At 40.1% G+C, this 24,847-nt stretch overlaps 1 protein-coding gene across 5 annotated transcripts in view; it reads right to left on the bottom strand.

The window, feature by feature from the left end:
* Positions 1 to 20,670, bottom strand: part of zeb2b (zinc finger E-box binding homeobox 2b) — a 65,380-nt gene extending 44,710 nt beyond the window's left edge. For 3 of the 5 annotated variants that reach the window (XM_048200902.1, XM_048200906.1, XM_048200903.1), the window contains exons 1-3: positions 20,321 to 20,670; positions 19,207 to 19,355; positions 1,579 to 1,584 (exon numbers count right to left, since the gene is read on the bottom strand). In XM_048200902.1, the coding sequence (XP_048056859.1) occupies positions 1,579 to 1,584; positions 19,207 to 19,279 (79 nt within the window). In that variant the 5' untranslated portion in view covers positions 19,280 to 19,355; positions 20,321 to 20,670. The remainder of the gene's footprint in view (positions 1 to 1,578; positions 1,585 to 19,206; positions 19,356 to 20,320) is intronic. The other 2 variants (XM_048200904.1, XM_048200905.1) reach the window with 1 other exon arrangement.
* Positions 20,671 to 24,847: the final 4,177 nt, after the last annotated feature.

Below are 24,847 nucleotides of genomic sequence, written 5' to 3'. Positions count from 1 at the left end.
TTTTTTTCCAATCATTACGCCGCTTTGGAGGGGAGCATTCTGGGAGAGAAGGCGGCCTGAGCTCTTCTTTGCTCATGGACACGAAAATTCATTTCAATATATTTACCTCTATGAATATTTTTTTCTCTTTCAGTGGGAAATAATAAAGAGTAAAGTCGGCCTGCCCAATGGTGGAAGCTCCACAGACGCATTAGAAAGGGAAATTGCACTCAGCAGGATGAAAAATCATTGTGTTACCCCAGGTGAAAAATATTGTTGCTTTGCTTAAAAGTGCATGCAAGGCAAGCCGCATTATTAGAATGTTTAAATATTAATTCTTCCAGCGGGTAGTAAAGATGATCGAGACACTGTGTCAACTACTTTATTTTTCTTGCAGGGGCCACAGGAACTAACTCTCTCTCTCTCCCTCTCTCTCTCTTTCTCTTTCTATCTCTCTAACACGCACAGGTTTTCTCTCTCAGCAAACAAACAAACAAACAGCGTTTCATTACAGCAGATTTGGGCCACGCTTTAGACTTTAATAGTAAAAGCTTCTGGGATCCGCAGATTTCATCATTTTATGGCTGTTTGCGTGCAGATGAAAGGGAATAATTTAAAGACTCCAGTTTGTTCTTGCGAGGTAGATTTAAGTGATGCTAAGAGCCAGGATGTTTCAAATCATATCATCACCGCTTCATCTCTCTGAAAACCTCTCTGAAGCTCGGCGTGTGCGTTCAGAAATCCTCCAGCCACGTCTGAAGAAACGCCAAAGCAAATTGCAATTGATCTCACGTGTCAGTCCACACAGGTAACAGTCAATAATCTGCGACAATCTGTGTGGAGCAATTAAAAAGAGCTGTCTGCGTTCAGATGTGCCTCTCAAGGGCTTTTCACCCCTCGTCGCTACAAAGGGAGCGCAAATTGAGCGGGATTCTCGAGTTTGCTCGCACAAAGCCGGCTTATTTCTGAGGATCTCTTCTGGCTTTCAGGTAGAAGCGCGAAAGTTAAAGCGGAGCGATCCGAGAAAACTCTCTCTCTCCTGTCACTCACTGCCAGGATTCGCCACCTGAGACGGATTTCGCCCGGCGTGTTGGATGCGCTCATGCGCGTGCAGACGGAGTGTAAAGGCACTTTAAAAGCTCATCAGGCGAGCGCTGCACTTGTAGGAAATACCTTATTCATGACGGAACAGCCCGAGTCGAGGTAATGACTCAAATCAAGGTGGCCTCGCAAATGTTTAAATCTACAAGGACGACGAGGCCATGAATAATGCAGAATAATTTGCATCTAAATTTTTTAAGTGTGCTTTATTCAAAAACTAAAATGCGGCTTCGATTAAACTTTGATGGGTGAAGCTGAGACGCGGGAGCCCGTCTTATTTGCTGAAATTATTTAGAGGAGCGATAAAAAGAAGCCGAGAGGATGAGCGGAGCTGCCAATAAATAGTAATTAAGCGCGAGGTAAAAACACAACCTGTGTGCGTGATCACTGTAACGTCTACAGCTTTTATCCAGAGTCGTTCAAACTCCGCTGTACCTGCAGTGTGTTTGTGTGCATTAAACCACGACAGCTGTAAAGTGAATATCAGTTTCAGCTTACCTGCTGCTGGTGTGAAGAGGACGGATCCACGGCCGATCAGCAGCGCCGGCGAGAGACAGAAAGAGAGAGAAATGGGATATTGATTAATTTGGTGTTATCTGTATCCTTTGTAAAAAGCTCACAGAGAGATCTCACGGCGAGATGACATTTAAGACGTGTGCAATAAACACAGAGGGACAATAACACTCTGATCCAGAGAGAGAGCAAGACTGTTTCGACACGGCAGACTGAACTTTTACATGTCAGCGATTCTGGGCCTGTCAAAACTCACTACCGCGATACTGGAGCGTTCTGACCGATTGCCGAGTGTTTCTAAGGGGTTGCTAGGATGTTCTGAGTGGTTACTAGGGCGTTGCTCATGTGTTCTAAGTGGTTGCTATGGTGCTCTGGATAGTTGTCGTTCTGTTTTCTTCCTGTCTGGAAGAGAGACGGCGAGAGGAGATTGTCTCGCTGCGGCTCTTTTGCTCGACTGACCCCTCACCACTCCACCATAATTATCACTGCCTGATTCTCATTCAATTTGCATTTAACCCACATCTGAGGTCAACAGCATCTCCACCCTGAGTCACAATTACTATACACACACACACACACACAAAAAATTACTCAAAATATTAACAAAAACTATAATAGTATATCAATGATAATAAAATAAGACTGGTTTTCACTCACTGAGATAACAAATCAACTACACAGCAAGCAGCAATTGAATTATCACTCCATAGGTGAACAGCAAATGCACACAAAAATAGTCTCTTTTTTTGTCATTTACTATGTAATGATCTGCACAGAACAGAACAATAAAAGTAAACCACAGTACTACAGTTGTATAGTAACATGGGCCTGTACTATGAGTGTGAAGTCATTGTATACACACACACACACACACACTCTCAGACTCATCGTGACGCAAGGAGGAGAGAGACGTTCAAACAGACGGGAGGAGCGAAAGATGCACTTCATTCTGGTCGATGTGAAAAAAAAGTGTTTCATTTGTACAACGTGTTACTGACGACTCACAAGAGTACAGTAGAAGACAAACCAGCCCACACACACTAGACCAACAGTGTCTAAACACACTCACACACACACACACACACACACACACACTTAACAGTATAAATCAATAATGAATTGAGTTATACTGTTAAATCAAACAACTGAATAATCAAATGTAAAACTAAATCACTGCATTAAATATACATTGATTTATAATAAAGCTACAAAAGCTATTCAGTCAAGAACAGTAAGTGATTTTCTTTTTTCTCTTGTTGTTTGACAGACAACATCAGGTTTACAGTATTGTGCTGCTGTCACTTTAAGACCTAATGCACTATTGACATGCATCCGATTTCTTTCCCAATTGTTCACGTTCACTTAAGATACAAATGAAAATTTTATTTTGACATAACTGTGTCTGTATTTGACTGTTTGAGTACAATAAGCTGCGAAAGAGAACTGAATTCGGGATCGCACGCTGTCTGAGATGCGGCTCTCTGTGCGGGCGCTTCAGGTGTATGTCAGAGTTACTGCAATAACTTGTTTTCCACAGCTTAACTCTTTTTAACATCAAGCAAGTCACAGGTAAGTAACAGACTCCTACCCAGTCTATGCAATATGCATCGACCTAAAACTTTGAATTTTCACATCATTTTGAAGTAGCCTATTAAAATCATTAATATCGCATGCCATCGCAATATGTACATTTGCAATATTCCGATAATTTCGATATATCGTGCAGCCCTAATTTTCATTGCAGTCAGCATAAATTTTGAGATTTGGGACCAGATTTACTAACAGTTTGCACCAGCGTAAACCCTCTTTTGGTGCTAAAATACTACTTTCAGAATTTACTACAGACATGTAGTGAAAAATTAGCACTGAAAAGGCATGGACAGGGTTGTTTTTGTAACTGACCTTATTACATATGCATTTGTAGGAGTTTCCTTTTCAAATGCAAGGTTTATGGAGAGGAGAGTATTTAAATGAATCATTCAAGGTGATTTACTAAGGTTTGTGCTCATCAATTTACTGGTATTTGCGCCATTATTTACCACCCAAAAACCGCCCGTTGGTTTATTATGAAAAGAATCTGGCTGATTCTGTTGTTTAATTTGCACATTGTCAGTAGATCACGCACAGAACTTTCCACTTCCATTGGTGCTTATTTGGTTTTGCGTTCTCACGCGATCTCAAAGCAACCAAACAGGTGTCGTACTTTACCATCTAAAAGGGGAACAAAGACATTTTGTTTAAGAAAATCACTGTTCACTGTATAAAGTGGTGACTTGCAATTGTTACCTTGAAGAGCTATTTCTACTTGATTTAAAACATTAAAAACTTAGTTTTGTTGGTATAAATTGATATATTTAGGTTCAGTGAGGTTAAATAATATTTTTGACTTGAACAAAATAAGTTAATTTAGATGTTACAATTTTTAAGTGACCATTTTTATTCACCATTCAATGTCGATTTCCACACAAGTTAAAGTGTATATGTTAAATTGAAGCAGCTGCTGATATGTGCATGTTATAGTGATTTCACTACACAAAAGGACACAGGTCCCCTGTTACATGATAAAGTGTGACACTTGTTGGGTTTGTCTTAGCAATATTTCACATTCTGACTATCTCTGAATGTAGCAGCAATATTCATAATAACACTAAAACTCCAGTTCTTGCCATAAACAAATATTGTGATGGTAAGAAATGGCAAAGCAACCAAAAAGGTGTCACACTTTACCATCTAACAGGGGAAGTCTAACAAGTCTAACAAGTAATTTTGTTTATTCACTATTCCATACCCATTTCCACACTTGTTAAACTGTACATGCTAAATGAGCTGTTTAAGCAGACACATTTTTCTTGCGCTTCAAATCCCACTGTTGTTCCCCATAGCAAAATAAAATGCCATCCATACAAAAACAGACATTAATGCACTTAAAAGCCTTCTATGTGGAGGTCAAAGTTGAGTTGACTGTTTCATTGAAAATCTTCAGTTGGTTCAACTAAAGTTCCAGTGTTAAAAGACATTCAGTTCACACATTTTGATTAAGCCAGCTGAACATTTTCAATGCAGCAAGTCAACATAAAAATTTGAGTCTTGACCTAAGGTGCGACACCTGTTCGGTTGCAAAAAACATTTGAATATTTTGTTAATTTATATAGTAATTGTCTTAGAATGTTTTTGCATTAGAGAGAAAAAATAATGAAGATAATTAAAAAAAATTCTTTAACTGGCCTGATAGTTTTAATAAAAGGTTCCTTAAGCAGCCTGTTAAACAGCAGCTCTACAGTCTCAGAGCCTCTCTGGTACAGCAAGCCATTCAAACAATAGAGAAGTGTGAACGACGTGTGCTAATGGGACATTACAGTTCCTGCTCCAGCCTACAGGGGCGCTGCTGAGTATGGGCTTAAACACTCACACACACACACACACACAACTGTGGGTCCCCACTTGGTCAAAAAAAAAAAAACAATCAGCAGAGCATTTTTTACTTGATTTTAGCATGATTTAAAGCATGACCACAATGTCCCCTCTTTGCTCGGTGGTCCCTTGTTGGTGAATGTGTAATGACACCATGGTTCCCTGTTAGATAGACAAGTACACTCACTCTCACACACACACACACATACACACACAGGTCCATGTTGTCGCTCAGAGGTTTCGCTGCTTCATCCAAGTATCAAGGTTTATACTGCGATCTCTGACGTGGAATCATGCAAATCTGAGCACAAATTGCTACTCTTCTGAATCTGAAGAAGACATGTCTAACATTACATTTGTCAAGAGATACATCTGAGAAGGAGAACTCGACAACTGAGATGTTAAAGAGATCTCATGCTTATTTTCCTCAGGCCTCGGACTCTTGTCAAACTTCCAAGCCTGGAAGAGTCTCGTCTCACAGCATGTGATGAGATCGTTTCTAGAGAATAATCCATGATAAGCTCTTTGTGCCGTATGAAAGAGCGACTGATGGTATCTCAAAACAGACAGCAAACAATCCGACACCAAATACCAGCATCACAAAAGCTGCAGTGTGCAGAAATCTGCCGATCTGATCTTCAGCGATACGATCCAGATAAATGGCCGACGACTCTTTGTGTGTTTTGATGCACGGATCAGAAGCGCTTTCTAAACGAGGCAGGCCTCGAATATCTGCTCTCATTATCGCAGGTTTGCGGTTCACGTGCTGGAAGGTGTGCTGTCGGGAGACGAGCGAACGGAGTGACCGCGTGAAAGAGTGAGATGGTGTCGTGGCATTTCTCCTCTGAGAATACACTCCCCTCCCTTCCCCTTTCATCTGTGAATGAGAAGACACACTAACATATGTAATTAATTCAGCAGCCGCATGCATATACATGTGTGCATGCAGGAAACGTGCTCTGGACGAGCAGCCATGCGCTCTGCGGCCGCGGGACGGATAATCGAGCTCGCGGTTGCTCCTCGCACACATCTGCCAGGCATTGATAGCAGATGTCAGTCAGTGAACGCGCAGGAGAAACGCAAGCATCACCAACTTCCGCTGGAAAATTAACTAGTATAATAGTGCTCGACAAACGGCAGCAAACCAGGCCGAGTAATTACTCCCTCTTTCTCTCTCTTTTCCACCTGCTCACTTCTTTCTCTTCTTCACGTGGGGTTGAGGGTCCTGCTTTCTCACGCTCAGGTTTAATTCGACAGCACAAAAGCAAAACCGCAGCGAGCGTCGCATTTCTGTCTGTTTGCATCAGTTTTCGCCTGCATAATTCATTTAAATTAGAGCAGAAGCTTGGCTGAGTAATAAAACCGAGTTGGGCTGCGCTACGGTGTAAATGAAATGTGAATATTTTACTGATGAAAATGCAGAAATGCTCTTACTCCACTTTCCTGCATTATAAATGGATGGCTTGACGAGCGAGGAATGCTTTATTGTCTTTTCTCGAAGCACTAAAAGGCTCCGTCGCAGGGATCGTTCTCGCAGAGCTGACAAACATCTTTTTCTGGCAGAGCTTTCGCAGACGGCCAAACCGGGTGGAACGAGCTCGTCCTGACGCTCGCGTATGCAATAAAACATTGACATCAAACCGAACAGCCACCCAAGACCTGTAGTGTGAAACACACACATGGAAAATAAGACAGGCCTCTTTTAAAACTCATCTGCCCCGAAGATGTAATAAAATTGACATATTGATTCCTTTGAATTTACGAATGCCTGTTTCATAAACTCCATTTCCAAAGCTTAGAGCTCCGTCATTTTCCCCCCAAATGGATCAATTATGTGCCCACGTAATCCAGTTACCTGTGAAATCCACCAATACTCTCTCTCTCTCTCTCTCTCTCTCGCTCTCTCTCTCTCTCTCCACAGACACACTCTGGTATATTCTGCGCTGTCTGTCGGTCTATCACACACTGAACAGGAGCTCATGCAGGATTAGGATGAATTATGCTCACCTACATCTACTACGTTTGAAACATTCCCAGAAAATGAACTCAACACTAGTTGTTTTACGGCGTCACGTCCTCAGTATGATTCGGCTCTATAGTGCATCATACTGTACAGATGCAAATTAAAACCAGAATGCCAACAATTCAGATTCTACACACACTCTTGAAAGCAATATTTAGGTTAAGGGTGATCAAACATGAAAACAAATATTAAATGTCTGGGATCGCAAAGATGCTTCTGAAAGAGTCTCTTCTGCTCACCAGAGCTGCATTTATTTGATCAAAAATACAGTAAAACAGTGAAATATTATTCCAGTGTAAATCAGCTGTTTTCTATGTGAATATATAGTAAAGTGTAATTTATTCCTGTGATCAAAGCTGAATTTTCAGCATCATTACTCATTACTTGTCTTCAGTGTCACATGATCCTCCAGAAATCATTCTGATATGATAATTTGATGATCAAGAAACATTATTATCAATGTTGAAAACAGTTCAGATTTCTGTGGAAACTGTCATTTTTATTATTCAGGATTCTTTGATGAACAGAAAGTTCAAAAGAAGAGAATTTTGTAACCTTATAAATGTCTTTACTGTCACTTTTGATCTATTAATGTATCCTTGATGGATAAAAGTATCAGTTTCTTTAAACAAGCTCCAAACATTTAAATGGTAGTGTACAAGCCACCAATATATTAATATTATGTTTGTAAAATTAAATCATAGAACAACTAAATAAATTAGATGTCTATGGAATTAAATAAGTAATGTGCATTTTAAAGAAATGCATCTTAAATGTATTATGTTGTAGTAATAATAATAACACCTTGTAAACAATACCTTTTAAAAACTAGAAATAATAAATCATGAATACTTAAAATATTAAGGATTGGTGCTTTGATTAATATAGAAACTGCAGATTAAAAAATATCACTTTTTTTTTTTTTTTTTTAGTAAAACTAAACTAGTGTTAGATTGAGCAGATCACAGATCACAAATGCTGTGTCTTTCTTATTGTCTTGCCAATCAGTGTGTTTTCTATGCATGTGAATCCAGCAGCAGAAACACTGAGTTAGACAGTTTTCTCACGACTGATTGTGTAAATATATTCACATCAGCGTGTCACGCAGGGCCTTTACAGTGTAAAGACGAGTCAATTACTTCATGTGGAGAGAGAAAATACATTGTTCACAAATATATCAATTAATGATAAACGATGCACAGATTAAACCATTTCGGGGTCCAGATCTGGACTACTGCATACCTGAGCAATAAAAAACATTCCTGCAATCTCAGTGACAAGACAGATTTATGGATATTGCATAAATAATTACAAAATGCAAACAATTGTGACAAAATGCTGCACCAAATCAACTCAAAAATAAGAGAAAGACATTCACTTCAACATCCAGCTCAGTTACAATAAAATCCATGCAGAACGTGTGTGTGTGTGTGTGTGTGTGTGTGTGTGTGTGTGTGTGTGTGTGTGTGTGTGTGTGTGTGTCAGCTGCAGTATGTTCGGCTGTAAAGGGTCACTACGCTCTGGAATACCTGTCAGATCACACGTGAACCAAGCAGTCGAGTGACTCGGAGAGGAATAGGATGAAATCATAATAAAGGGAAATTCTTGGAAGCATGTGTGTGTGTGTGTGTGTGTGTGTGTCCGCTGCGTTTGGGGTCTTTGCAGATAAGGAGCTGTGTGTGGGCTACATTTGACATGCTGAACAGAAGCAGCACCTTGAATCTCAGAACACAGCAAACACACGCCACTACAAACACACCCTGACACACACACACACACACACACACACACACACTCCCGCAGAAAAGCTGCAACAATCCGTCACACTGCTGCGAATGCTGGCCGAGAAACACGCCGTAAACTGAGTGTGTGTGTGTGTGTGTGTGTGTGTTTTAGGAAACTCTCCAGGCAAAAAAAAAAAAATGAAAGAAGGAAAATGCTAAAGTTTGTCAAAACTGTCCTTTCTTTCTACTCAGACATTTTGCATTGCCAATGAAAATACACATTTCACCCAAATAATAAATATTCATATGAGCATATGTGCATTCATAAACATGCAAGTGTTACATAAAAAGATTTAAAGTGACCCAGAAACGTATTATTCACTTAAAACAATTCAAATCATTGTATTGGATACAGAAGCCAGTATTATTTTACTGTAAGGAAATGCATAAAAACATCATCTGATTCAGTCGTTCAGCGAAAACGATAAAGTTACAGCGAGTTTTGAGATTTTGTTATCTAACACAATGACATTCAAACATGTTAAGTGTCCAAAATACTTTTTGTTCAACACGATGAGAGTCAGCGGCTCAAGTAACCAACTGGATGAAAGTCTCCGAGCGGCGATATAAATCTCTCTGTAATCAGCATTTCCATCTGACGAGCGCTTGAGTAATTAGAGCGGTGAGAGTTCAGAGGAAAGTCTATCAGTGTGTCCTTCTGTTCCAGGCAGTGACAGTCAGCCGCGGTTGGCGTTATATGCGTCTCTGCGTTATTATTGTCTCCTGCTGTAGACGGCAGATAAACGCTCTCTTGATTGGCTGGTAAATCCACGTTTGAAAGCGCGTGTCGTAAGAGAGTTTGAAGCCGTCAGCCGCGGTAAATGTGCAGCTCTCTGCCTTAAAACACTTCAAATATTTAGCAAACACATTCACGGTGCATGCTGGGAAATGCGCGGATGAGCCTCGGCTGAGCCGCCGTTATAAATCACCTCATCAGAGAATGAAATTAACACCGATTCTTGCAGGCAATTTCTCAATTTCCAATGCTAATTACGCTTTTTCTCTTTACTTTTAAATTCTGTACCACCTGTTTCGGGAAAGACATCTTAGGCGGCAGAGATGGATTTAATCACAATTTTAATTAACTGCCGTGTACATGAGGAAAAGCGGCAATTATAATGCAGATGAATGATGATTTTTCCACATTAAATTGTTTTGTTTCTTGGTTATGTTGATTGCATAAATACCGACACAGAACAGTTTTTATGTACTGTAATTTAGTAATTGTTTTGCATCAGGGGAAAAAAAAAGTCTTAGACTGACTGACTGACTTTATCTGTTTGCAAATTGTTTAATTCGGTTAACCCTGCGTTTGCCGGAGCGGAGGTGTGTGGAAACATCCTCGACTTTGCAGAAGATTCCAGACGAGTTTTCTGGGCTTTAATTGGCCGTTCTTGTTGGAGAGGGCGGATTTTATTAACGTCCCTGTGATAAACAGAGACAAACACTCTGCGTCCGAGTTTTAGACACCAAAGTCCAGTTCTGTGGCGTGAAGGAGGGTGAAATGTGTTACAGAGTTACAGAGGCGGTGAAACACCTGAGAGAAACTCCTCTGCTCTCAGTATGAGCTCATGTGAGAGATGAATACGAGTAATAAAGCTCTCTCTCTCTCTCTCTCTCCTCTTGGGGGATTTAAGGCATTTTTTTGTGATGAACTTGTGGAGTATTTGGTCTTTGTAGTGTAGCAGAGACAGAACTGGAGCAGATATTCACTAAAACTTTCAACACTTCAGGACTTATCTGTGCTCTCTAAAGCCCCACTGAAGAATATTCCAGAAAATAATGGTGCAATATTTCCATGGCAAACACAAACCTTTTCATCTTTCATTTGGCCAAAGCGACCTAACAGAAGCTCACTGCTGTAACGCTTCTCACAAAGGAAAGAGCTATTTTAATTCTGTGTGTGTAAGTGTGTATGGTCCTGGTAAACCCTACGTTATGAGGACAAAATGTTCCCACAAAGATGGCAATATCCGAAATCCTTGTCCTTGAGGGGATATTTTTTGGCCCCCCCATGCTTATAAATCATACTAAATGATGTTTTATTAAAAATGTAGAAATGCAGACAGTTTTCTGTGATGGTTAGCTTTAGGGGTAGTGTGTGTAGGGGGAGAGAATGTACAGTATGTACAGTATAAAAACTATTACGCCTATGGAAAGACTTTATAAAACATGAAAACCCAACATTGTTCTTCAATTTACACCCATAACGCAGTGACCTGACGTGTTTACAGCTCTCTGACCCCAAACACACACACACACTATCAGCGCTGTCTCTCTCTCTCTCTCTCTCTGCCTGTCTGTCTCTCTGCTGTCAGATTCTCGCAGCTCGACTGAGTTGATTTGATGCAAATACCTCGAGGGGAGAGTCCTGTGACTGATGAACACTTACGTCAAGTCAATTTTGCACCGTTGGGAAAAGGTAACCTCTGTGTCGGACATAAAACTCACACACACACAAGGTTAAAAAGACTCTGTGTGTGTGTGTGTGTGTGTGTGTGTGTGTGTGTGTGCTAATTGCACATGAGACTGTCTGCTATTGTAACAGAACTGCCCACTCCTCTCAGAAAAGGCAGAAATGAATATTTCATTACTTTAATTACTGAGAGAAACGCTTTCACCGGCCGTCCCTTCACTAATTACGAGCACTGATGACGTTTGTGAGTGTGACTGCTCCAAACAGACCGAAAGAGACTCATCCAACGCAGAAAAACACCAATAACTAACATAAACCATCTAGTGTTTCATTTGCATTGGAAAGAAAAAGCACAAATTAATATCTCGATTGTTTTCCGTAAAGGGAACGCACATCATCTGATGATTCGACCCAATAATCTCTCATCAGAGTTTCCCAAAGTCTAAATATCAACTCATCAAATTCCAACTGAGCTCCACGTTCACTTTACATCTCTGTAGCCTCACTATATCCTCCTAAAGACAGAAACATCTGAAATAAAGTTGATTAAATCTGGATCTAAAGCTATGGAAATTTTGCGACACCAACAACGACTTCAGATGACGACAACTTTCAATCGACATGTGAAACTATTTTCCTTATATTGTAAAACTTATTAGCACAAGTTGTGATCGATGTCCGACACACGCCGTTAACTAATAACAGAGTACTTCCTAGACTGTAACAATGAATCAAGAGTTTTCTCTAAAGCTGCTTTGAAGCAATATGCATTGTGAAAAGAAATATACAAATAAACCTGAACTGAAATAACATTTTCTTCTGGGATTAGAGTCAAATCACAGCTGAGCTGATCACATCAGGTGCGAGCTGTGAAACATTAACAGTGCAAGTTAACTTATATGAGCACCGAGCGAATGAAAACACACACAGACGGGCAGGTAAAGGCTCTGAACCGCAGCCGCGGGGCTCGTCCTGTGTTCGTGCGTCTGAGAAAGGCTGAGGACACGCTGTCTGTATGATTATCCCGGCTGTACCTGAGGAGGTGTTTGTTTGACATTCGTGTGTGACAGCGGCGAGACGAGGCTGTGACGGCCGCTGCGGCACGAGGCTTTATCCGCAGTCAGAGTCCATTAACCGCAACACACATGCCAGCCCTCTGGACGAGCTGTGTGTGTGTGTGTGTGTGTGTGTGTGTGTGTGTGTGTGTGTGTGTGTGTGTGCGCGCCTCTGCGTCTCCTTGGCACACTTTTACCTAAGGTTAAAGCAACAAGCCAACACGGCAATTTCAACAATTTCCTGGTCTGTGCTGATGGTGAGATGATTAAAACACTAAATACAGAGTCGACGTCAAAATCTCACACATCAAACTCCTAAAATAAGCGGACTTCTGCTTTTCTGAAGACTCATAAACAGATGAAGCTTGATATGATGGTTTAATAATCTTCATCTCCCCTATTTGACAAAAAATGAACTGAAATATGGTGTGTGTCTGTCTGTGTGTGTGTGTGTGTGTGTTCCTGATGTCATGATCTGATATCTACACATCTCTTATTGATTGTTTGACCTTGCCAGAAGAGAACTGACAATCATCAAAGAGAAACAACCTCTGTGTGTGTGTGTGTGTGTGTGTGTGTGTGTGTGTGTGTGTGTGTGTGTGTGTGTGTGTGTGTGTGTGTGTGTGTGTGTGTGTGTGATGACTTTATACAGCCAATCCTTAAAAATATAAATGTAAATGTAAATGTAAATGTATATCTATCTATCTATCTATCTATCTATCTATCTATCAAGAAAACATAAATAATAACACACATATATATATACAGTGTTTTGAATCACCTTTAGAGAAAGAAAGATGTAAACGTGTCTCCTCTCTTTCTTTCTCTCTCTCTCTCATTCTTTCTTCTGCAGAATATGGCCATCAAACTCATGCTGCTAATTTATACAGCTCAAACCTGCAGAACACGGCAGCGTGTCCAACTGACGACACGCGTGTTTTCACACCTGAGCGGCACAAGAGCGACAGTCACACCAGCCCTTCCTGCAAATGAACATGTTGACACCTGAGAGGATTTTTTTTTTCTATGCAAAATCTTACACACAATATTATGATGCACAAACAGAGACAATGGGAAATGAATCGTGTCTGAGATCTGAAATGAGCCGTGATATTTCTCCGAAACGTCTGAAACGCTGCGGCCTGATACATGAAGACGAGAAGCACACAATCACACGGCCGAACGGATCGATGTTTCAGCGCAGATGGTCGGACGGCGAGCTTCAGTGTGACGTTTGTTTGTGAGAGGATGCGGATACAGTGGCGTCCAGGGTCCAAAATGAACACTCACTGTGCTAATTGCTAGTAAAAACTGGTGAGTAAATAAAATGTGGGTTAGTTGCCAGTTGGCTGTTAAATTCGTTATAAGCTGTAAAATGACACGGAGCAGATACAGCCGTCGACCCTCACTGCTGTACGAGACATGAGTGATTCAAGGCTTCGTCTTGGATGATGTTTTATTTTCCTCCAACGTTTCCTCACATTAAATTATTAAAATCAAACAATAAGCACATGAACTACAGAAGCTCGTCTCAGACAGACAGACGATCTCTGCTGTTCGTGTTATAGAGGATAAACCTGAGGATCAGACTGACGGATCACAGGTTACACACCTCAAGAGCTCATCTAAACACTTCAGCCACACATCAAGATCCACAATGGGTTGAGTTTGACTACAATGAAAGAAAAATCACCAATGAGATCTATTTCATATCTGATGCCTTTTCTCCTGAGCAGAGAGCTGAAGAACGTCCTGAATCGTGTGTCAAACACTCAAATTCTCCTAGAATCAAAGCTCGAAACTCTCACTGCACTTCTTGGAGAAAAGTGCATACTTAAATTAAATGCACCTGAAAAAAATATGCTTATCAGCAGTAAGAAAAATCACAAATGAGATTAATATTCATTAATATGTCATCTGTTTTTCTGCAGTATCCTGCATTCGAGTTTTTGTCAATGCACACAGAATCGAACCGGTGACGCTGGTGTTGCGAGCGCAGTGTCGTCTCTGACTAGCTCTCTCTCACGGTGTTCAAAGGTGTTTGTTGAAGTAAATCAGGATAAATCCAGCAGCTGATAATCTCTGCTGAAGTTCTGAAGGAGAACAGAGTTCAGGTGCTTCAGAGGTGAGCAGCGCTCTGGATTTCACCTGCGTCTCCTTACAAACTCAGACTGTCAGCAACATCATCTGCTCCAATCCAGATAAACCCCTTCAGTGTGTGTGAGAGAAGCTGCATCCGCCTCACAGAAATATATTCAAAAATACTCATATCCAGAAAAACAAATAAGCAGTACAGCAGATCTTTACTGTCCAACTAGAATGAAACTGTGAGAAAGAAGTCATTCCTGTTTAAACTGCAAAAGCATAGAAAACAATAAAAAATAGCAAATTATGTAATATATAATTTGCATGTAATTTGTGTATATAAACATTTATATATATAAACAATTATATATATTTATATGAAATAATATAACTACATTAATTTATATAACTATATATATATATATATATATATATATATATATATATATATATATATATATATATATTAAATTATTTTTAATTTTTAACATTTTTATAATAAATCATTTATTAACGAAATGTTTAATGCTCAATAAATGAATCTCGATGGGCTGCATTTGTGAAATTCAGCTGTAGAAATGCTTTGATTTTTGCATGTTTGAAGCATTTGATAAAGCTAAAAATCATGCCATATATATATATATAAAGGTAACAACAAGCAAAATAGCAGCAGGTCTTTACTGTCCAACTAGAGTGAAACTATGAGAGAAATCCTAAAGGTTCATTCAGTCCTGTTTAAGCTGTGAAAGCATATAAAATAATTTAAAAAAATAGTTAATTGAGTGTGTGTGTGTGTGTGTGTGTGTGTGTGTGGGTGTGTCACACAAAAAAAATTATATACATTTAAATAACAATAATAATATATAATTTAATAAACAAATGATGATTAAATTATTTTTAACTTTTAACATTTTTTTTATTATCTCTCATTTATTAAAGAAATGCTTTAAGTGAATCTCGATGGACTAGAAACAAACAAAAAACTGCATTGACAAAAACACTTACAGTGTAAATCTATGGTCCACATTATAAGCATTCGATAAAGCTAAAAATCATGCCAAAAACTATATTCATTAAGAATAAAAAAGGTAAAAACAAACACATTAAATGATCTAAACACACACACACACCTGTTCCAAACTATTCTTGCGTCTTAAAGCAGCCGTGCCTCACACAGATGATTTTCTCTTAAGTGTGCATCCATGAATAGAGCGAACATGCCGCTGCGTAACACTATCTGTGTGTGTGTGTGTGTGTGTGTGTGTGTGTGTGTGTGTGTGTGGGTCTATATAAGGGCCGTAACCAGGGGAGGCCCAACAAACATTCACAAACACCTCAGTTATTTTGCTCTCGACACCCACCCTCTTCTGCCTTTATTCTGTTTTTTTCTCTTCTGTCGCTCTTCCCTCTTTTCATGCGCGCCTTTCTGAAGCTGAATGCAAATGCTGCGTGCTGGCAGAGAGAGAGAGAGGGAGAGAGGGCTGGGTTGTGATTAAGGAGAAAGGGCCGTGTTCTTTGTTCGGCCCTCGGGGGATGTTTACCGGTGGAGACGCGGTGGATGTGATATGAAAGGCAGTCGGGTCAGCGGTGATGTGAGTGAAAGTGAAGTCACACCTAAGGCATTTCCACAGAGCTCTGGGTCGAGGAGGGGGTCTGACTCTCTCTCTCTCTCTCTCTCCGTTAGGCCAAAATATCTTCACAGAACCACAGCAATAAAGTACAACTGGGAGCACCGCAAAGTGAAATCATGAATTTGTCACCTCAAGGAGCTTTTTCTACCCAACAAGACCATTAAAAATGACTTTCAAAGGCAAATCTTAATGCAGTCAGGTAATTTAGTCACATTAAATAATAACTTGACATGAATAAACCCGGTGCATTTACAATCTCTGGACGTTTTTCACATTTTCTGTGCCGACTGATGTAGAATGTGCTGAATGGAGCGGAGAGATCTTATTGCTGGCAGACAGCATTATCAAATCAGCTAAAATATTCAACAACAGAAAAAACACAAGGGGCGGAGCATGTTTGATTGACAGGTGTAGATTACTCATGAGCCTGCACGTTATAAAGTGAACGAAAAATAAATATAAACATTGAGGAACTAAGAAATTTTTTTTTTTTTTTTTTAAGGTTAATATTTACTAAGGATTTATTAACACTTTGTTTTAGGGTCTTTAAACTAGTTGCATGTTAGCATGCATATTACCAGAATACTGGCTGTTTATTAGGACTTAAAAAGCACATATTAATGCCTTACTTAATCCTACCCTATAAACTTAACTACCTTACTAACGATTAATAAGCAGCAAATTAGGAGTTTATTGAGGGAAAAGTCATGTGTGTTCCCCATACTAAAGTGTTACTGATTTATTTATGAACATATGTGAAATTCTGAATTTGAAAAGATTCTGAACCACCTTTAAAAAGTGACACTTAAAATGTGACAGATATTCCCTGATAGCACAAAGTGCGCAATGGTCTGGATCGCCGTGATTAATCCAGCTTCATAATCCTGAAAAACCCTGGAATGACAGCAGCACAGCTGACTCTGTCCTGAACATAAAAATTATTACAAGCAGAAACTACTCGAGTCCTCTCTAACCCAACAGCTGTGCAACATATAAAGAGCATAGGAACGTACAAATCACACACTGCAGAGATGAGCGGAGAAATGCCGTGAACTAGCAGGAGAGGAAGAGATGAAGAGCACCATCCTCCTCCTCCTCCGAAACTCTTTCCACCCGCCGCACTGAACTCACCGCAGAGTCTCCCAAACTCGAGCGTTCCTCTCGGCGCGGGGACCAAAGGTGTGCTCACGCTCGCTTCACCTTACGCACACGTAAGTGACACGCATTAGAGCTGACGATCAGCTGCGAGCGGCCCCGCTCCTCCCAAACGCAGGAGGCAGAGGAGGGGCCGTGCGGCGAGGGAGCCGCGCAGCATAATGGGGGCGCAGAAACAGTTTAGACGGGGCGGAATCTGCCATTGTTGGGGATGAAAGAGCCGGGCTACAGAAGCGCCCCCTCCTAATTCAGCAGCGACGGCTCAGCTGCCATAATCAAACACAGAGACTTCTCCTCCTCGCGCCACGCAGGAGCTTTTCCCGACCTGGAATGATGTAATCAATCTGTCGCTCGCTGAACGCGGCACGAGGAGCGCGGCTTTGTGCTGCAGGAAACCTGTGAAAATATCTGTCTCGGGACACAGAGGAAGCCAGCTCTTCCTGAGAGCGCTGAATTTGTGAAAGACTTCCCGTACGCGCAGGCACGACAAACAGAAAACTCTTTCCGCGTGACCTCTGACATCGGCTTCGGAGCTTTCGTGAAAACACAGCAAATCACACAGTAAAAACAGTGTACACAAAATAAAGGTAATGAAGCAGCTCTGACTGACTCACATACGGCTGGACCGGACTTCAGCAGAACCCATTCCGGCGGCCGAACTCTGAACACTTCAGATCCTCATCAGAGAGCTGCGATTCAACCCTGAACTCAAAGCTCCAGCTCCCGCAGAAGCACAGCACACTCACAACACAAATACGCATGATAACTGGACAGAATGATTCGATGCTACATGAGTCCGTTTGCTGGACTGCTTTACCGATTTAATTTGATTCATTTGAAATATTTTTAGATTAAAAAAGGTTGCATGCAAAAAAAAAAAAAAATGTATGCACGCAAAAAAAAGGTTATATGAATTAATTTTTGAAGCACCATTCTCGCCGCACACCTGAGTTTACCTGGACACGCTGAGCGCAGCAGGTGTGTGAGAACACACACATTTCTCTACAGTCATCTGCAGCATCACTGAATATTTCATCTGTCCTCATTTTAAATCGACTGTCACTTCATATCAGGACACATTTTTTTTTTCACTGCAGCATTTTTATTTCTACATAAACAATTAATTTAGTATTATCACACACCCTCATGCGCGTTCACGAGCTCCCCAAAATAACAAACATTGCATATGAATATTTCAGAAGCGTTTCATTTACATGTGTGTCTAAAAACACAAACGCATCTGTGGTATTTTATTTCTTAAATTTTATGAAATGCTTTATTAGTCTCTTTTCGCCAAAGTGTGAAAGCAGAATTACGCGTTTTAAACTTTAGTGCTTGAAGACACTCGTGAGGGTGAACAGACTCTCGTGCTCGTATTGATTTTTTAGCGGATCAATATGAAACATTTCATAAAGGAAAGAGGAAGATGGAGCTGAACTGATCGCAGCGTTTAATCCCAACAAACCCAGTTCAGCTGAACCCAGTCTATCGATGCTCGTGTTTAGTTTATATAAAACACTATAGTGTGTGTGTGTGTGTGTGTGTGTGTGTGCATATGTAAAACACCAAACAGTCTCACACACATAAAACATCCCTGAAAACACCACAAGTTTATAATAATAATAATAATAATAATAAAAACTCATCTGTGCTTCACAACAAGCTGTGTTTGTCATCAGGCACGGAGCTGAACACACACAAAAACACACAACCACGCTTCTGAGAATGAATGAAAATAACGCTCTGAGACTAACCAACCGGTCAGCAGCTTCTTAAACAAACGAAATATAAGGCTGAAGAATCCACAGGCATCTAACGTGACGCGGTTAACGCTCCTGAGAATTACGCACAAACTTTCATTTCCAAACTTGAGCGAAAATACAGAGAGAAAAAGCGCTACATGGCCTTTATTTACATCCTGCCCGTTTACTCCAATTTCTACTTGCGCTCTATTAAACTGGACCCTGCTCTGTCCGCTCTCATCTCTCTGCGTCCCGCGTAACGCGACCGCTTACGCGCCGCGCCAGGACACTTTCTCAAGCCGCTCTCTTACCGTTTTTCCTCCGCGGGTTGGCTTGTTTTCGCCTCTTACACCGGGGGCCATCCGCCATGATCAGCTCCCGCATTGATAAACGTGGATCAGATGGCAGTTTGCATGGACTCAGACCCGAGCGAACACAGCAGCAGGGTGAACCGCTCCCTCTGGCAGCCCATCAGCGCGAGACACGAACAGAGAGACACAAACACATGAGTGAAAGAGAGATCGCATCTGATCAGCGACGCATGCACTGACTTATGGACATCCAAATAACAGTTTCAGAGTGCGTGCGTGATTTAAACAGCAACATCTGAAGAACAGAGTCTCGAAGGTCAGGCGCTGATTTATACTGGGGTCTATAAACAGATGCTTGTTTGTTTTTTTATTGGTCTAATTTACTTACATCACGATATATTTCCTATGGTTTGTTTTTAGGCATAAATGTGAACTATAATAAAACGAGAACACTAACATTTTAAATCAGACAGTATTAGGAATAATATTGTTGTCTGAGTGTTTTAGCTCTTGCTGAACTTTGTAAAATCGGGTCTGTATATAATTTCTCTGTAATGATAATGACGGTGTGCTTGAATAAATATGCATCGATAGAGACTGAAGTTGCATGTAAAATAAAACAAATGTGATCTCATAATCATCAATTAATTAAATATTTAAAAACTGCATTTATATTTACTTAATATAAATTATATATTTTGTGATTAAATGTGAAAATTGTGTTTGTAAATGTAGTTCTTTTTAAAAAAAAAAAAAAAAAACAAGCTCAATTAAATGATACATTTACAGCTGAATTTGCAGCGATGTGTTCATCACCATCTCGTGCACTGCAATATTACAGATTAAAAAAAAAAAGTAGTTTGCAAAAATTTTAAAATCCTTAATACACGCAATTCCAAGCGTTGCTGTTTTTTTCCCTAAAATAAAATGCGAGTTTTAAATAAGCAGTCGGAGTCGCTGCGCGCACCTGCACAGGTGAACTCTGAGGTAAAATACACACACCTTTGTGTTCGACTTTAACTACGAGCATCCTCGATCCTGCAGCTTTACAGCGGCTTTATTTGGCATTAGTTCAGTCCTAAAGCTGGTGTGAAGGTAAAAGAGTGTGTCTTACCTTGTGCTCTCGGCCGCAGGAGTGTGTGTTGTGTGTGTTATAGTGTCTGGGTCCAGAATAAAGCCTGAGAAACAGAGGCGCGTTATTCCTGACTGATCCTCTCACACACTCCAGGACTCAAACCTGCGCTCGGACTGACGCGCTCACACGCCTCGAATGACACTGTTTTCCTCCTTTTCTTTTCGAGAGAGAGAGAAACACACGCCACCTATCAGCACAGGGAGGGATAATAGAGCCAAACGTGTGTGTTTTATGAGCGCGCGCGCGCACACACAGCATCAGGCACCTTTATAGGAAGACACGAATAACGTTTGAAGAAAGTTCGCGCACGTTTACTCTCTCTCTCTCTCTCTCTCTCTTTCTCTCTCTTCTTTCTCTTCAGCGACGATTGCAGGAGAAATAAAAGAGGATGAAATAAAAACAAAAGATGAAATCGCAGATGCGCGGAACCGTTCTGTCAGAGGAGACGCGGGAAGCGCGCGCAGGTTCGTGCAGGGCGGGAGCGCGCGCTCTCCTGTGACAGGTGAGTCTGCAGGTATACAGGTGAGACTTAAGGACTTTTAAACACATAACGGTGCAGTGATGTTCTGGCCGCGATTCATGTTATTTTCCAGTCAAAGCTGAAAGAATGAAACGCATCGACGAGATTTCAGAGGGATTCCGACACATTTAAGGGCGTGAATGCGCTTCTCTCTCTCTCTCTGCATTCTTTCATTCTTTCATTCTTTCTTCTGCTGTGATTCACGCTTTAGTGCTGAAGTGTTCAGAGGGAGACACTGCTTCTGCTCGGATAATGAAGACATCAGCTCTGATTCATGCTTTTGTTCAACATCACTGTAATCTATAATCAATCAGGTATGTATCTGTGCATTTAATAATAAAAACAAATTAAGCAATTTTATTAATCGTATTTAATATTATAGTTTCCATTATTGTAAGTAGTGTTATTTAAAATAAATACATATTTTGTTAAATAATTTTATTCTGTATTTGTTTAAACTGCGATGATGTGTGCGCGCGCTCGGGTTTATCCGACACTAATCGTTCAGACAATAATTAATCAAACAGACTGAGTCTAAGGAAAAAGTTAGCATGATTTCTACTTGATTCAGCTTGATTTAGTCATATTAAATATATTTTTTGGACTAAAAATAAAATCAGCTCATTTGGACGGCATCGCGTAAAGCGCGTTTTTAGGTTTGCTGACTTTTATATATTGATCTATCTGCACATGCATGATGCATTTTGTGTGTTTATATGCAAGTGTTTTACACACGGTGAGATATTGCGGGTTCATGAATGTGTTCATTTACTGAGGAGACAGACGCCCCCTCTCTGCGCGCGCGCCCGTTACACCCTCTCCTTCACTCTGACCTCTCACACGTTCAGCACTGAAGCTTTGAGCTCAGAAAAGAACACAGTGCATTATAACCTGCAAATGTAGCTTATGTAAAACTGTAATTTATAAATGCAATGTGCAAGAAAATCCCTTTAAAAATACATAATGAAAAGGATATAATAAAATTGAAAAAAAAAATAATAATTGCATGTGCATCATCTTTTTTTTTTTTTTTTTTTTTTACCAGATCAATTGATGTAAATTTAAATGTGTTAGAAAAAAAAAAAAAACATAATGGTTTTCCGGATTTAAAAATATATTTGAATTCATTTCTAGTCCAGTGTGGTTCTCCCGTGTGATCTGCGGTCTCTGTCCTGCTCATGTTCATTATAAACTGCACTACAGTCGCAGGGTTACAGGCGTGTGTTTCATTAGCATAATTATCACATCTTCATGTGTGCGTGTACATCACCAGCCAAAAACCTGTCCGAGCGTTCACAGATCCACCTCTGTGCAAATACATGCGGTAGCCATCTCTCATCTGTACTTATTAATTATGCATTTACCAACAAACCTGTTCCAATCACAGACGCATCTTAATGTGAATGACAGCTGTACGGGGCGAGCGTATCTCTCTCTCACACAGACAGACACAAAAGAGAACGAAAAACACGGCAGATTGATGGACAATTACGGTGATGTGAAAGTGTCTGGAACATCTGAAACCAGTTGTACAGTATCCGCAGGCTTCATACTGTAACACACCGACTGCGCAGACACGACCGCCGCATGCATCAAACAGCCATTGATTTCCACATGTAGCACTTGTTCTGTGCAGAGGACACCAATGATCTGATTATTAGCCGACTCTCTTCATTTGCACACATCAAACCAGAGAGCGATGATTCTCCGTCTCTCTCGGTAAAGAGGTCAGGTCTCCAGTGAGGGAGGAGAAGCTGCGACGCGTTTTAACTGTTCTGATGCTCCAGCTTTCTGAAGCAGAGAAGAAAATGGAAAACATTCACAATTGATACTGACGTGAACAGAGTTACACACACACACACACACACACACACAGAAAGGTAAAGGTCTGTTAAAATAGGAAGCTCTGCCTACAGAAACATGGCTTATTGTTCCAGTGGAATTAATAATTGACGGTTGTTAAATGAATAATTTATCATGAACTGGAATAATTGTTGTATCTCTAATCTCAACGCACATTTGCATATGAATCTTGTAAAGATCTGCTGCTATGTGCTGTACAAACTTCGCAGGAGTGTGAAATTTAATTTCTCCTATGAAATAAAACGTGACTTTCTCCTGGCAGGGTTTGGCCCTCTTGTGGAAGTTACGATGTGTGTGTGTGTGTGTGTGTGTGTGTGTGTGTGTGTGTGTGTGTGTGTGATAGAGAGAGAGTGTGTGTGTGTGTGTGTGTGTGTGTGTGTGTCCTGGTATTCCCTATGTTATGGGGACCAAATGTCACCACAAGTATAGTAAAACCAGTCAATTTTGACTTTGTGGGGACATTTTTTTTATTTTGGTCCCCATGAGGAAACAAGCTTATAAATCATACAGAATGATTTTTTTTTTTTTTTTTTTTTTTTTTTTTTTAAATGTAAAAATGCAAAATGTTTTGTGTGATGGGTAGGTTTAGGAGTAGGGTTGGTGTAGGGGGAGAGAATATAGGGTTTGTACAGTGTGTGTGTGTGTGTGTGTGTGTGATTTATGAGGACACAAAGTTGTATAATGACGTGTGTTACACTGGTATTACGATGTAAACATGAAATATGAGGACATTGAATATGAGTCCTCATATTTAAAATAGCTTTAAAATCATACTAAACAATGTTTTATTAAAAATGTAAAAATGCAGAATGTTTCCTGTGATGGATAGGGTTAGGTGTAGGGCGATTAAAAACCATTACAATTTAAGTGTATAAAACAGATGCTGATTGGTCAATTTCACATCCGTCATTATAAAACATATAATATAACAAGAACTACAACATGAAACATAACACTGACAGGATGTCACTTCATATTTGCATAACTATTGAATAAATTTGAATTTAAATAAATATTTGTGTTCTTAATATTATTATTAAGTACTAGTGGTTTTAAAAGCAATAAAATGCTTGAGTGTTCAGTTCTTCAGTCGCTCTCAGAAAGGTTCAGTAGATCTCATGAAAGGGTCCATATAAATGTCTTAAATTATTGTACAATACTTTCATATTTAACAGGTTATTTCGTTGTTTTCTAGTGATAAAGTATGTTTACAAGCCATTTAATTTATAAAATTTAATTAAAAAAAATTAACTAATTCTAACTAAATCCATAAAATAATCCATAAGATTTTACATTATAGTGAGATATTCACAATAACATGATGTCTGTATCAGCCTCTTATATCTATCTATCTATCTATCTCTTCTGTCACTGTCACGTACAGACAGCAGCACTTTGAAACACAATCATTTAAGATCCTCGACACCATTTGAGACACAAAATGAGCAAATCAACAAATATTTACATTCAAACGTGTGATGAAAATAAACGCAGTCATCACCGTGACAACGAACATCTCTCTCTCTCTCTTAAACAGGCGGGAGAGGTGATTGTGTTTGATCTGGGTTTGTGTTGAAGTAAAAGAGCATCTTTACACAATTGACGGCTACAATTAGCTGCCGATCAGAGTGGCGAGAACAACACTTACACTCGCATTTATGTGTCACTCTGTTGAATAAAAAAGGAGAAAAAGCCGTAGGATTTTCCTTTTCTGTGTTTGCTGTATAATTTGTGGAGATTTGAGAAAGAGGAGGAACGCAGAGATGCTCATTAACATGTGAAAAGAGGCAATCAGGGGCACTGCTGAGACTATTGTCCACACACACACACACACACACACACACACACACACTATGGTGGATTGTAACATACTCCTGTAAACATTTTTATCACGGCAGATGAAACTGGACTAAAAGATGCTCTAAGTGAAGCATTAATGGAGCAGCACTCTTAAACCGTCGCTGCTACCTGAAAAACTCGTCCTGAGAAAATCACACAGTTCAGAACAAACCTTCTCCAGGCTCTGAATCTCTCCTCATCACGAGCACTGCTGTCTGTTTAGGGCTCTTGAGCGAGAGAAACCCTTCTTTAGATGGTTTATTATAGGTTATTTTGATCAGTTT

The sequence above is a fragment of the Megalobrama amblycephala genome, linkage group LG8, assembly GCF_018812025.1.
Source record: "Megalobrama amblycephala isolate DHTTF-2021 linkage group LG8, ASM1881202v1, whole genome shotgun sequence".
In the NCBI taxonomy this organism is placed as follows: Eukaryota; Metazoa; Chordata; class Actinopteri; order Cypriniformes; family Xenocyprididae; genus Megalobrama; species Megalobrama amblycephala.
Note: the sequence above shows the minus strand (reverse complement) of the source record. Positions and strands in the feature narration are given on the sequence as shown.